The 15,993-nt window shown below is 35.5% G+C and overlaps 1 protein-coding gene across 2 annotated transcripts in view; it reads right to left on the bottom strand.

Moving 5' to 3' along the window:
• The window catches only part of LOC140148426 (DNA repair protein complementing XP-C cells homolog), a 90,076-nt gene that overhangs the window by 64,165 nt on the left and 9,918 nt on the right, over nucleotides 1-15,993 (bottom strand). For both annotated transcript variants that reach the window (XR_011858485.1, XM_072170362.1), the window contains exons 5-11: nucleotides 15,714-15,871; nucleotides 14,334-14,454; nucleotides 7,378-7,470; nucleotides 5,622-6,531; nucleotides 4,626-4,769; nucleotides 4,273-4,428; nucleotides 3,855-3,912 (exon numbers count right to left, since the gene is read on the bottom strand). Coding sequence is in view for 1 of the 2 variants with exons in the window: in XM_072170362.1 (XP_072026463.1) it covers nucleotides 3,855-3,912; nucleotides 4,273-4,428; nucleotides 4,626-4,769; nucleotides 5,622-6,531; nucleotides 7,378-7,470; nucleotides 14,334-14,454; nucleotides 15,714-15,871 (1,640 nt within the window). In the remaining variant the exon portion in view is untranslated. The remainder of the gene's footprint in view (nucleotides 1-3,854; nucleotides 3,913-4,272; nucleotides 4,429-4,625; nucleotides 4,770-5,621; nucleotides 6,532-7,377; nucleotides 7,471-14,333; nucleotides 14,455-15,713; nucleotides 15,872-15,993) is intronic.

Raw genomic sequence — 15,993 nt, 5'->3', positions numbered from 1 at the left:
TTTCATTATACTGATTTTAACATGATTGTTATGTACTATGAATAAATACCCTGCAAAATCAAGGCCTTGACAAAATGTTCGATTTTAAATTTAAAATCTTGGGATGCAAAGACTTACTTAATTGAATTGAAATATTACTACTATCATTGCAACTTATGCCAGGCTGGAATTGCCTTGTGCAGATGGATAATGCATTGAGTTGATAAACCTGGTTAACAATCAAAGCTATATGCTGAGGAGGACACCCTCAATGTTTTTCAAAATTCTGTTTTTTACACAATTGTATGGCAATGTTAACTAAATAACATGTATGTCATTCCGCGCTCACAGATTTTTGGAGATTTTCAAATATTTTTGTTATTTTTCCTATTTGTGCCTTTACTTTGTTTCTAAAATTGTTGTGATGAAAAGACATGTCAAGAAGTTTATCATTTATAAATATATTTTTCAAAGTAGGGGTAGGGCTTTGGGGAAAGAACAAAAATATCAGGGGTCTCCCTGTTTTTATGATGTGTTGACAAAGCTTTTGCAATTACAATTATCTGTCTGGGATAATTTTGGGATGTACATATCTGACAGTGAAAACTTACATTTTATGAACAAAAATCACAATTCTTTTTCTAATGGAAATTTTACAATATGGTTTTTAACTAACTGATATTAAAGCCATATTATAACATTTGCTGAGGAGAACGCCCTCAAAATGTTTTTAAATTCTGGTTTTTACACAATTGTAATGTACTTTAGTGAATAAAGATACTCTGCAAAAATCAAGACTTTAGGTGCTGTAGTTTTGTCAAAATCCGAGATTTTGAATAAAACGATGGAACCGGTGTTTTATTATTACGATGGAAATATTAGTCGAACACGTATGCACAGTACGCATTACGGGCGTATGGGATACACATACATACACACCCCGAGGATCGTACCATATTACAACCGCGGGAGTAACATGCATGGGCGCTAGTAGTAAATTCCAACTTTTTATGCTTTATGCTTGTTCGGCTCAAAATTAAAAGGGGACATATCTGACAGTAAAAGCTAACATTTTATGGAAAATAAATACTAATCTATTTTTACAGAAATGTTATAATATGGCTTTAACAGGCATATTGATAGCTATCTGGATAGAAATGGTGATTTTCTTTCTTTCACTTTGTCATTAGTTCAGCTCAAAATTAAAAGGATGTATATCTGATATTCACACCTGACAGCCAACCACCCATAAATCTGTGAATGTGCCTTTAAGAGCTCAAAATAATGACTTTTTTAATGATAATTTTTTCAGACTAATAATAATGACAACTTTTTCAGACTAATAAAAACTTGAAAGTTATTAGCAACCATAACCATACAAGCCCACAGGCAATATACCCCACTTGACATACTTCTTTTTTATCTTAATTTGAGCAATTTATTTCTACAAATTGTCTGTAAATGTGAAGCGATCAAGCCAGTTCATTAATAAATATTGTCTGTAAAATTCAATTCTGTGAAACTGTCTGTGAACGTGCTGAATTTAAAGGCAATATTTCTGATTGGTGTATTGTAACTTCAAGTATCTCTCTAGGGCTTGCTGACCTATTTAATTTTCTTTTTGCAAATAACTTGAATGACATTATCCCTTCTCTGCTTTTCCAGTTTGCAGATAATCATACACTCGTTCCTCTTATCTATAATGAAACTGACCATGGTATTCTGCAACGGGACATCAGAATATATTTGAGTGGTGCATTGTCACTTATGACTAGGTCAACATGCATCTCCTCATCCTTTTAATTCTTATTTCATGGTGATAACAAACTAAACTGGCCTCAAAAAGAAACTTATAATTTTTCACAAGGTCATATCTTAAAATCCTGTCTATTAAAATGAACAAAAATTACACACAGGATTACTTCAATACTCTACTCTAAAGACATGTCAGTAACCAAGCAGTTGTCCAACTGACACAACAGCAAAATGCACTGACATGGAACACATTCCTGGACCACATTCACAGCCCAACAGATTTCTTTTGCTGGGTTCCAATTATTCGCCTGTGAATGTGGTCCCGGAAGCTGTTCCGTGTCAGTGTATTTTACTATTGTGTCAGTTGGACAACTGCTTGGTTACTGACATGTGTTTAGAGTAGAGTATTGAAGTAATCCTGTGTGTAATTTTTGTTCATGTACAGGCGAATAATTGGAACCCAGCAAAATTTTATTTATGTCAGTTGGGCAACTGTTTGGTTACTGATCAGTGTTTAGAGTAGAGTATAGAAGTAACCCTGTGTGCAATTTTTGTTCATTTTTATGGAGAGGATTTTAAGATATGACCTTTCTTTTTGAGGCCAGTCTATGTGAGGTGGACAATACCAAGCTCCTTGGGGTTTTATTCTGATTGGTGTATGGTTACTTCAGGTGTCCCCTGTGCTTGGAGTTGGGTCCAATTAATTTTGCTTTTTGTAAATAACTTGAATGACATTATCCCTTCTCTGCTTTTCCAGTTTACAGATAAGAATTCACTTGTTCCTCTAAATGAAACTGATCCTGATATTCTGCAGCAGGATATCAGATTATATTTGTGTGATGCATTGTCATTAACTCTCTTCACGCGGGTGTCGACTTTTTTAAAAGTTCAAAAATTTCAGTAATGTAAATTATCATGACCATATTTGGAATAAGAATGAAAAATGCATTAAAATGAGTACCAACAAGCCTAGTTTTGGTCCAGTAGTTCTTAAGCCCTTGATATTTTGAGAAAATATTTCAAAACTTTTTTTCGTTGAAGCGCATGGCTAGCACGCAGAGCATTAAGCTGTCTTAATTCTGTAATGCATAGTCAACATCTCTTAATCATCATAATTCTTATTTCATGGTGATAACAAACTATGCAAGGTTCACAATTTCAAGCTTCTTGGGGTTTTATTTCATAGACACACTTTCTGATTGGTATATAGTTACTTCAGGTGTCCCCTGTGCTTGGAGTTGGGTCCAATTAATCTTGCTCTTTATAAATGACTTGAATGGCATTCTACAGCAGGACATTAGAATATATTTGATGTGTGTCATGTCAAAAGGAGATACTTTTGGGCAGGTCATCAATTTTGAGGTTTTTACATATCTTAAATATAGAGATATTTTGGTCCACAACGCTGTTTTCCCCAATGAAATCGGACACTCCTAAGCGAAGATATTGAGTTCGTAAGTTATGGTATTATAAAATTGGAAATTGAGATATCGGCCTTTAAAAATATTATTGACAATGTTGAGAAGTAGGAATAACCTTGAAAAATGTCTCAAAAAATACAAGATGCGAATTATATTCTGGTCTGAAACTATCAGACAATATTTTTAATATTAATAACATCACAAATTTGCAATAAACCCAAATTGTGAAAAAATCACCCCAGGTAGATTTTTGACTATTTCTCCATTTACGATCCTGCCCAAAAGTGTCTCCTTTTGACATGACACGTCACATATTTCAGTCGTGCAATGTCAGTAAGCTGCCACTAATTCTGTAATGCATAGTCAACGTCTCTTAATCGTTGTAATTCTTATGGTGATAACAAACTGTGAGGTTCACAATTTCAAGCTTCTTGGGTTGGGGTTTTATACCCTTTATAAAGCTCTCATCATGCCTTACTTTGTATATTGTGCTTGTGTTTGGGCTCATTTCAGCAAACAAAATTTTGCTCTATATTTGTATATTCCTTTCTTGTATTATTATTTTGTATATTATATTCTGTATTGTTCTGGAATTGTAATTCAAATAAATGTTATTATTATTATTACAACTACGATCAAATTATTATTATTATTATTATTATTATTATTTTTTTTTTTTTATTTGTGTAATTTACTTACAATGGATGACCCTTGTATTCAGAGATGGTGGTAGGAAGAGGTTTGTTCATCAATTTTCCTGAAAAGGACAATCATACAAAGTTAGATTCAAAATTATTACAATTGATTACAAACATGAGATGACTACTTCAATGCTAATGAGCAACAGTTTAAGTTACATTTTCATCAAATAAAATATGCACCACACACCATTGTTTAAAGTGGACATTTTACAATTCGAAAGGCAAATTTGATAATTTAAAGGACAAAGTTTTACATCTGTAGTGAACTATTGCAAGATATACCTATTTTTTACCTTTTTTATGAAAAACAAATGGCTCCTTTTTAATTTAAAGGCATTTTTGTAAAAAGTGTTTACATCAGGACTTTGCATGTCTATTGGAGAGTGGTCATTGAGGGCGCTATAATATGCACATACCTTGTAGTTGGTCATCTTCCTCTCGATCTCTTCTAGTGTTTCTAGTCCTAAATGGCCGCAATGTTTCCTGCCACCATTCTGAGTCTACTCGCAGTTTCTGTGTTCCTATCATCCATTTGGAGTCATAGCGATGGGTTATGTCTTTTATACTGCCCTCTAGAGTGGTGAACAAAAAGTAGAAAAATCAAGAAAAAAGGTGATGGGGGATTGCTGCATATATGATTTGCGAATTACTGATGCCATCTGACTAAGCTAACAGTAGCAATTGTGAAACCGAGAAACAGGCAATTATACAATGTAGGAAGCAAAAAATAGTAAAATACAAAGGAAAATAAAAGATCCCAGATACTCACCATTGTCAAATGCAACCACATATGAGATTGGTTTGGAAGCATACGATTCACACAATTCGGGTCTCTTGACATGCCCATGAACACAGTCCACACATATCCAGGCCTTATCTGATGCACAGTATACCTCCAACCAAGTATCTGTACCTGAAATAGATTTTGGCATAGATTCAGTCAACGGGACAAACTTGTGTTTATAGTTCGAGTGCCCATCTTCAAAACTAATTGAGTCAGACTCCATCATGAAATGTTGGTGTGGGGATACTTCCTCCACATCCAGTCTACCTTACCAGCATTGAATAGAGCCAGTACCCATTTGTACACCTTGGTGGGGAGAAATAATAGGGGTGATGAACCTTGCCTAAGTGCTCAACATGTTGAGACAATGGGGATTTGAACCTAAGACCTCGAGATTATGAGTGGAGACCTTAGACTGCTACGCCACCGTGCCCACCTTAGATTGTCATAGATTAAGGCATGTTAACATTATAAAAACCAACTTCTTTCACCATTTTCTAAATTTCATACCATAACTAACAATATTAAATAAAAGGTGTGCGTAAAATATCACAAATAACAATATAACATATTTTACCCATATGTTATTGTCTGTGATAGAATACACTGCAAAACATCAAGTAATATGACTTACATGTATGTTGTATAAATTGAGCCCTACATTAATTTTGTTTTATTGCAACCTACATGTACTGCAAGAACTTAATTCTCTATCAGGAACTAGGCCAAAAGTAGACCACAGAAGATGTGGCTTCCTTAATTAAAATTGCTTTCTCTGTCGCCACTTGAACAATTTATTATTGGTATTAGCATGCTTGCGCTTGCTCCAAAAATGCCAAAATCTGAATACTTAGGTCCATTGATACAGTTACATTTCGGCTCATTGGTCTTGAAAAGCTTATAGTGAACATTACTACCAGAATGTATCAGTCATCAAAATTTAAATAACAATTTCTGTCATCAAATGCATTATAAACTCACCTTGTTTAAAGTTGCCTTTAGTCTTGATAATTTCCACACTCTCCCCTGAGTCAGATGACACCATCTTTCTTGATTTTTTCTTGCCACTTCCTTCTCCACTACTACTGGCACTACTTCTTGGTCCAGAAGCCACCTTCAGAACTTCCACTTCAAAATCACTATCAGAATTCAGTTCCTCAACACTTGAATCTCCACCTGAATTTTGTTTTGACTTTTCAGTCTTCTTACTTGCAACTTTGCCTTTCTTTTTCTGCTTACTAGTGCTACCTAATTCTTCACAGTCACTGTCAGCTTCTTTAGTACTTTTGCTATGTGTAACAGAATGTTGTCTTCTTCCATTAGCTGGATGTTTCTTTTGAACTACAGCAGACTGATCTTCATAATCACTATCACTTCCTGATAACGTGGTAGTTCTTTTCTTACGTACTGCAGAATTCTGCTTCTTTCTCCTTACCGACTTCTTTGATTCTGATTCCTCGTAATCACTATCATTACCCGATTCCATTGCTTCATAGTCATCAGAAGATGATTCAACCTCACTACCACTAAGTTCAATGATTGGTTTAACCTTGGAAGCACATTGTCGTGGTTGCCTGTTCTTAGGTCTAGGACCACTTGGCACAGAACTTTGGGTATTTTCACCAGTTTTAGTATTTTCCTGAGGATTTTCATCTTTGGTCTTTTTGCTCTTAGCTGTCGTACGTTTGTTTTTATTGACTGTTTTACTGTTTGTTGCACTAGAGTCTTTTGTCTTATTTGTCGATGAGCTACTGCCTGGTTTGTCATGAGAGGACTGGAAGAACTTGGAAGTAACAGGCTTAGTCTTGGAATGAGGAGCTTTCTTCTCGGTAGGTTTTGATGAACGTGGTGTTGACTTGTTGGCCTTGGCTTTGGACAATTTTTTATTTGCCTGTAATTTCAAATATGGGAACTGGCGTAAATGGAAGATTACTATGAACCATAAGATCAATCAATACATAGTTGTAAAATCGCTCTTGCGTGTTGAACAAAATTAACAAACAGTAATCTTAGCAAGTTTTACTAGCCTTGATGGTGATAGGACGAAATGAGCCGATCCACCTGAATAACTATTGCTCACATATTTAAAAAATAAAGGGTAGTGCATTATCCTTTACACCCAAATAATGTGTCTAAGGCAGCAAATATGTAAATAATGGGTGAGGCGCAACATTTTATTCTATTCTATTATCACAAAATAGTGTGATTTAAAGAAAAAATATCGCTTTTTTCCCCAAATATTTGAAGATGTACTCCTCAAGGTGGAGCGTGTATGCGTAGCCAAAGCATAAGTGACAGTGAGTATTGCGGAAATATTGAACACATAACCAAGCGTAATGCTTTGTGTAGAATGTGTAATGGCACTATACTGCATCACGCTTTGCTGTGTGCTGTTATAAGAGAAGAACATTAAAGGTCTTTCATGTGATGCGTTTCAACAAATCACAGTGTGCAATAATTTTGAATAATGGGTCGTGGAGATAATAAAATACAATATAATGTATAATACAATTTCAGACAACCAACCCGACATCCCGACCTAAAACAAAAAGTGAAAAACTGTATGTATGGTTTAATGACATTTCAGGCAAAGCTCATATATCAGCTATGACTTCTCCACAAAACCATACAGCAGATTTTCAACCATTTAACTTTGTTTAGTTATTGTTATACTGTTGATTTTGTTGCAATGAACTACTCAGACATTGAGGCTAAGTGCTCTTATAATACTACTTACCTTAGTGAGTTTAGTAGCCTTGATGGTAATTGGGTGTAGTGAAGCAATCAACCTGACATCCAAACCAAGTGCCCTTAGTAGCAAAATACACACCTGCCAAATATGAAGGAGTATATAAATAAATAAATTGAAAATAAGGAAATATCCGGTTTTATAATATAACATGCAACTTGTCACACACCAAGTAGACTCGTGGCACTGTTGTGGAGTGGATTTCTAATGCAGCTGTAAATGCAACAAGAAACCTAGATAAGACCAGACAGGAATACGGGAAAAAGGTCAGTATAGATAACTGGAGTATATGTACCTGGAGAAAAACTTTTGAAGACACACCAGTTTTTGGGATTAAAAAAATATTATCTGTTTTTGCCAAATAAAACATAGCTAAATCCTAATCCTTTAGTTACACTGCAAAATTCCTGGCGACAGAGTGACTACATCGCACTGGAACTCTGAAGTCACTACCGCCGTCACTCCAGAATAACCTACCCTATTGTGGCCGACAGAGTCACTACAGGAGAGCGACTACATCGGAAACAAGGCAGTAGGGTACTATGCAGCAGTGTCATCACGTAGTGACTACAACTGCTAGCCTCCGATGTGTTACCTGCTTGATGCCGCATCGGCGACTCATGATGTACACCACCGACTAGATTCCGACAGTGGTCCACATCTTGTAGTCACATCAAAGTGACTTCCGTAGCCAGTGCCCCATGCGTCGCCTGCTCGGTGCCCAGTCGGCGAACTTCAAGGTGACTACGCTGCCGAAAGGTCGTTGACCGAACCCTGTTATGAGTTCGAACACTCTGGGGACGCGCGCGTATATCTACCAAATACGCGCTGATGATGACAAATACGTGTATCATGCTTGTTTACTGCTTGTATACGCTCACGCTCATGAATGGAATGAGTTGATTTTATAATTAATTGATTGATGCATGTTGTACAGTGGGTCTGTGGTTCTGCCGTCTTTGTTTTTGTTTTCTTTTTATCGTGCTTTTGCATTCTTTATCATTTATATTTCAACTGTGAGACTTCCGATTCATTTTGTTTCATTTATTTATTGTTCTCTTTTATAATATTTTAATTCTTTTCGTGCTGCCTGTTTAATAATCTCATCAACTGTGTGTGTTTTATTTGCAGTTCTTGTTCTTGGTTTATTTGTTTGTTTCATTTCAAACATTTTTATTTTGTTTATTTGTTAGCTTGTTTTCCCACAAAACTTATATCATTGCTTTGTTTACTTCAGTGGTTAGATGACATGTTTTGCTATCAAATTAGGCCTATTTTTTCATATTTTACATGATAACGTTATAGACCTATTGAAACTTTTTTTATATTTAAAACGAATTGTGTTTTTAAATCTTTTTAAAAGAGATATTAATTTTCAGCCGAAGTTCGCAAAGTATGCCTATTATAGGCCTAGCATTTTCAATTTATACATTTTGATTTGCTAAAACTTTACTTATTTTGAAGCAAGAATTTTTCTGTTATATTTAAAATTGATTTATAGGCCTAGCATGCATGCATTTTGTTTTACTTCTTGTCACTTTCCTTGAAAGGTCTACTGCAAATTTATACTTTTACTGCCGTAAGTTTATGCTATTTTCTTTTTCCGTTTTTCAAAATGGTGTTTTTATAGGCCTATATTAGTTTAGATTTGTTTTTCATGTTGAGTTTTTTTACGTTATCAAATTATGCCTATAAATCGGTGTCACATCAATATAGGCCTGTTGCAATGTTTGTTTGAAATTGTCTTAATTTTCTATATCTCAAATATTAATGCTTGTTATGAATTATTATTGTTATAATTATTTATTTATTTTACACATTTAATATTTTAATTCATCAATAGGCCTACATGCTTCTTATAATATTCCTACTTTTAACTTCTTTATTTGCAATTTTTCTCAAGTTGTTTTCTTTCAAGTGTTTCTTTGATTCTTCCATTCTTCGCTTTATTGGTTTCTTCCTGTTCATTTATTTCTTAACTTTTTATTTATTTAGTTATTCAAATAACCACCAATTAACAAAAATGTATTTTATTCATCATATTAGTTTATTGAATTATACTTTGTTTACTGATCATGTTTATTTCTTTTACTAACAAATTTATTTTATTCATCTAATATTTCCCTTATTTTTAAAGTCCAGTTTGCAATTTCCCTCCCTAATCCCCTAAAAAAGCAAGAAATAAAGAATATTATTTGAATAAATCAAGAGAATATAAAAAATATGGCAATAAAAGCAAAACCGGCAACCCAAACGCCGGTAATGAGCAACCAGGCCCAGTCGGCGTAGTCACACCGGTGTGACTCTCCTCATGAAGTCACCGCGCCACTAAGTCACTCTGTAGAAACCTAGGAGGCTGGCTACCCGGCTATTTCGGACCGGCGATATGGAAAACCGAGGTGTAGTTTCCGATGGAGTGACATTCTGGTGACATCGGCGTCACACAGATAAGAATCTTGCAGTGTAGTTTTAACTGGCAATAAAAGTCAAATTTTAATATTTGGCCAATTTTTGGAAATAAGGGCCAAAAGCAAGTGTCAGGTGCTGTGCCAATCAAGCCCAAAGACTTGTACTAGACTAATTTCAGGTTACGCATTCTGATTTTAGGAAGACATTTTCTTATAACCAAATATCAATATCAACATAAAATAAATTTTGAATGCTTTTGACTTGTGCCAAATCTTTGAATTTTGTGACTGAAATTGTCAGAAATCATGCAAAAATGCATGTTTTTGGCCAATTACCATTGAAACTAACTAAAGGATTAATATTTAGCTATGTTTCATTTGGTGAAACAGGATTATATTTTTTTAATTAAAAAAATATAGTTTTGTATCTTTCTGGAATAGGGAGTGTGCTCACGTACATGTATGGCACTGCAGGAAATTGAACCTGTGCCTCGGTGGTGAGAGGTACGTACTTCTACTACTACAGTAACTACACCTAATCATCCTCTCTGAAGATAATATAGCATTTATAATACACAAATAGCATCAGAAAATGGCTATAGGTTATAAAAACAGTTGATGACTAATCAAATTTGCATCATCTTTGAGATTAAAAATCTTGGATCATCCAAGCACATCCTGAAACTGTAAATTACGCAAGCTATATACCATTTTTCACCCTGATGTGGCAGTGACGTCAGTGCACATTTCATTGGGTGCAGCCTCACATTGCTAGTGTTCATTCAAAACGCCAGTGCCACATTAGGATGGACTAGAGCGGTTCTCGACTTGCGCGGTTCTCGACGCAAAGCGTCGGCCACAATGCCTCCACCTTGAAGCATATCATTTTAACCGGTGATGACCCCTGGGTGACCTTGGATGACCCTGGAATGACCTTCCAAAAATTTGACTCTTAATGTTGACTGTACCCACCAAGTTTCATGCCCATATGACAGTTTTTAGTAACTTGACCTCAGATGACCCCAAAATGACCTTCCACAACTTTGGCTCTAAATGTTGACTGTACCCACCAAGTTTTATGCCCATATGACAATTTTTAGTAATTTGACCTCAGATGACCCCTGGGTGACCTTGGCTGACCCCGCAATGACCTTCAAAAAATTGGCTCTAAATGTTGACTGTACTCACCCAGTTTCATGCCCATACGGCAGTTTTTGCTAATTTGACCTCAGATGACCCCTGCATGACCTCAGGTGACCTTGACCCACTGACCAATACAAACTTGTTCTGTCTAGGGTCCAGATGCACCACCCACCAAGTTTGAGGAACGTGTGACCCCTAGTCTCAGAGAAAATGGTATTTTGCTTGTTACGCATAAATTATGCAAATTAGGTACTTAATTACCATATTTTGTGCTGAAAATCTAATCAGGTCAAGAACCTCTGGCCCTGCTACTCCCTACTAAGTTACATCACTGTAACCCATACGGATCTCCAGATAATCTGTTCACAAGGTTTTTTGGCTTGATACGCATCAAATACACATAAATTATGCAAATTAGGTACTTAATTAGCATATTTTGCGCTGAAAATCTAATCCGGTCGAGAACATCTGGCCATGCTACTTCCCACCAAGTTACGTCACTGTACCCAATACGGAGCTCCAGATAATCTGTTCACAAGGTATTTTGCTTATTACGCATATTACGCATAAATTATGCAAATTAGGTACTTAATTACCATATTTTGCGACGAAAGCCTCCTATAATTTGAAGACCCCCAATGACCATCCCTCCACCAACTTGCATCACTGTACGTCTTACCAGTTCTGAGAAATTGCACTCGCAAGCTCGGACGGACAGAGAGACAGACAGAGAGACAGACAGACGGACAACCAGGAAACATAATACCTCCGGTGGAGGCATAAAAATGGTATATCTGTACCAAGACTGTGACCCTACATGTATATTCATAGAGTCAGTAAGTGCATAAAAACCTGCATTTTACAAAGTTTTAATAGCAAAATTATGCATCAAAATAAGGATAGAGAACCTTTCAATTCATACTAACATGTTTGTCATTTTCTTTTCTTGGGTCTTAGCTAGGATTTGACAAGTGCCTGTTATTTTCACCAAAACTGCCTGTCCTAAATTTGACTCTTAAAATATAAATCAGACCTCTGCACCTCCTAGGGGTTCAGTCAGTGTAAATAGATAATAATTGCTATAGAGCTCTATAGCCTTGATTTATTAGTCCTTCATATGAACTTCATAAGCTTGATTAGTCTGGTCTTGTTTTGAGTTCACAGAACTTATTCAAGCATTATTTTTCAAATCTAGCCCCTGTCAAAGACAATAAGTATGCCTGTCCTAAGAGCAAACTGCCTTTCCAAAATGATGGGTACATATTTGGGTTGAAAATGCATTTTCTATGAATTTTAATAAATTTTTACCCCAAAATGTCATTTTTTTAAAATACAAGCATTCAAACCAATATAATAGTCTACTTTATACCATCAATCTTACTTTATGAACAATTTACCATACAAAAGAACTAAACAGAAAGAGCAAGGTATACCAAATGTGGGGAGGCAAAGTAACATAGACAGTACATATGCAGAGAAGGGCAAGAAACAACAAAGTGAAGGTATCCTTTTGTATTATTTGTTGATCCTTAGTGTCCCCAACCTTTGATTTCACCATTACATACCTTTACATGGAAATTAGCTTTGATTCACCAAAATTTATTTTTAAACAAAATCCCCAGAATAATACATTTTCCCCAAATATTACATCAAGATAGTATGATTTTTGTTAATGGATATTGATAGGCATGTGACAATATTGAAAGTTTGTAATAATTTCTTACTCCATTAAGCATTTAGTTTCAAATTATAGCTGTTTTAAAATGACATGTTTGGATAAAACTGGTTAAAAATCCATCATTTTGAACCCAAATATTTATTGGGACTTTATTCAATACGTGCAAGACATATAGAACTGCAAAATTTATCTAGTGTAATATTAAAATAATTGTTTTACTATACTTTGATCAGTTCATAATTGACGGGCCTTATAACATCGCGGATTAATATCAAAATTTTTTATTGTGAGAATTGTCTTGTGACATCCCACCAGAAGCATATCGAATTATTAATTCAAGTCCTACACTTGATCTACTTTCTTTAACACAAAATATAGACCAGCTCTTATATAGACCGGACACGTGTATGTGTGTCTCTTTTCGGCGTAGTAGATAAAAGCCTAACAAAAATAGGTGGGAAATTTTCCCGCCTATTAAGAGCTGATCAAACTATTTGCAATTTAGGTTATAAAAATTCTGACAAAATGAGACCAAAAGCTTGGATGATAGATTTTATTTCCTACTTGTAACAGTTTTACACAGCTTGTATAATCTATCAAAATAAAGTTATATATGAACCTAAGGGATGAAGAGACACAACATGTCATAACAATGAAAATCTGATACACACACCAGAAGTGTGTCAACATGTGAAGCACGCAATACAACATTTCTGAACAGGGGAGATCTTTTGGTGTCAGCTTGGCACTATAGATTATGTTTCCTACTTTTTCACTGCTTCACTTATCAAAACAAAGTTAGTTATGACTAACCCAAGAGATGAGGCGACAAAACAGGTCAACGATGAAAAATCTTATGCGTCTATATATCCCGGAAGTGTGTTAAAACTAGAGCACGGATTCGCTAGATTGATAATAGGAAACAGGTTATGAAAACACAGACAGCTAGGATCAATAGACAATAGCAATATAAACCCATCAATGATGTAGGACAAGTATAAGTCTACACAATGATAAAGGCAATAGACCTTTTCAAACTGATTCATTCCGATAAAACCTGAAGCATGAAATAATTTCCCCTATCGCACACGCATAAAAGTACCTCTTCAGCATCATGTAAAATGCAAAGTTCCAATGTATAACAGGCATCATAACTACGATGAACTTTCGATGGTCAATTTATGGACGAGAGAGGTACTTTTTTGCCAAGGATACTCAATGTGCAATGTGTGATTTGAAAAGATCTATTACTGTATTCAACCTACATGTAAATTAGTGCCTAGCACAACTTCACCATGTTTATACTTTGAACTTCACTTTACCAGGTTGTTTTATTCCACAGAATTAGTAAACTCATAATTAAATAATAGTAATGAAGGAGGCTTCACCCTAGCAGGCATAAGACAATGCGAGACACAAATTGATATATGCAATTAAATAATAGAACACAATCTGGATATCGAGTTGAATTGGCTACAACATTAATCATACAATACCTATATTACATTACATCATCATTATTTTGCATGTACAATTTGAATTTAGTAACAAATAATAAAAGCCCTCCTTAAAATGATGTACTCAAGCACTAATTAGGTTGAACAGCTATTATCTAACACCAGTCTATATGACACTTTTTAAGTAGATTATCATGATGTAGCAGTTATAAGTAACTTAATACTGAATACTGATGACACAATCACATCAAAACTTACATGTACAAGCTCATTTTCTGATGCCATTTTTCTTGTCTCCAATCTCTGAATTAACTTGTCTTTCACCGGGTGACAGCTGTCATCCTTTAGCTCAGCATCTATTTCAAACGATGATTTAAACCTATGCAAAAGGGGTAACAGAAATTAATAACTTTATTGATTTATAAATATCTTTTTCTACAAGCTGCATGGGCAGCAGAAAATCATTTCCTTTCTGGGAACTTGAACGGCTGTTTGGAATATTTTCTGTGAGGGCAGAGCCTTTTCAGGAGCCATCGGAAATGTTCGCAAAATAATCACATGGATGCGAGCGTCTTTACACGCCTGCGTAAATACACATAAACGCTCCTCTGCTGCGTGCATTGACGCAACACACAACTGGCGTAAGTGCACGCCCAAGAACTCTGTATGATGACCCGTTTTTAAAAACTGGGTCATCACTTTGGAAAACTATGAAAATGTCTATAAGTAGGGTGGTAGGCCCCTGGGGACCAGTGGGCAGCAACCCTGGAAGCTCCTGGCTTTGATGCAGTGATGCTCTTTCATGGGCAAAACTATACTGCTTATGCTGATGCACTGTTGCATTTCAAGCTTTTCTGTATTTTTGTATTTTCACAAATCCCAGAAAATTTTCAGATCCTCAGAAAAATGGTAAAGATCTAGGATACTTCCCCCACCCCCCGTCTTGATTTTTTTCGACTCTTGATTTTTTTTTTTTTGGCCACACGGTACCATGGTACTTTGGATTTTGCAACCATGCTTACAAGTTGTATCATCAAGCAAAGGTATTATGTAGAAGTAGACACTAACTGTCATAAAGCAACAAAAGAGGGCTCACTATCTGGTAAATTAAATTGTCAACAGGGGTTAGTTATGACATGCACCTCTGGCATCAGATACTGATTGCAGAGATCAGAATCAGAACATGCCGTTTAGTTCGTCATTTGATCTGTGACTGGTAATTGCCGCTTTAAGGCTGAACAGGTCACCACTATATCATGTAAGAAATAAGCTTTGGCATGATGTTTCTAAATGGTTTAATGGTAGGGTTCAAAATAAATACTTTATTTCATTCATAGTACAGGTTTTTGTACATTAATTTCTTCTGTCCCTTTCCATACTACTATGCCAGCATTGACATCCACTAAAATGTACTTCTAAACTCAACATGGACCAAAGAGAGGCATAAATAGAATGTGCTGCAACATTTTGGACATATACATCTGCTCTTTATAATGCATCAACATCTGTAATATTTCAGAAAGACTTAAATTTTCCAGTTTTATTTGGTCAAAAGGATTCTGGTTACCTTTGTACCTGTACTCTATAACCCAAACACATGCACATGTGTGTACAAATGTAGATCCATTCAAGTCTTACCATTTGAAAAACCTTGGCAGGTAGTAGTTGTCAACTTTCTTGGTACTTCTTGGCATGATGGAGTCAGGGATTTGAGATAGTGCAATACACAGTAGTTCCACATCGTTGCATAAGCTGCTACTTCGAAGACCGCTTGCTAAAAGACACAATAGGTGCACCTAAAATGTGGATTTTTCAAAATAGAGATAAATGTGGAGGAAATGTGCACTACTGTAAAAACAGTGTATTCACTTGAAAAAAAATCAACAATTGAAAGAGACAAATAAAATCAACATCAAAC

This window comes from Amphiura filiformis, chromosome 3, assembly GCF_039555335.1.
Source record: "Amphiura filiformis chromosome 3, Afil_fr2py, whole genome shotgun sequence".
NCBI classification, from domain to species: domain Eukaryota; kingdom Metazoa; phylum Echinodermata; class Ophiuroidea; order Amphilepidida; family Amphiuridae; genus Amphiura; species Amphiura filiformis.
This window is presented reverse-complemented; position numbering and strand designations above follow the sequence as displayed.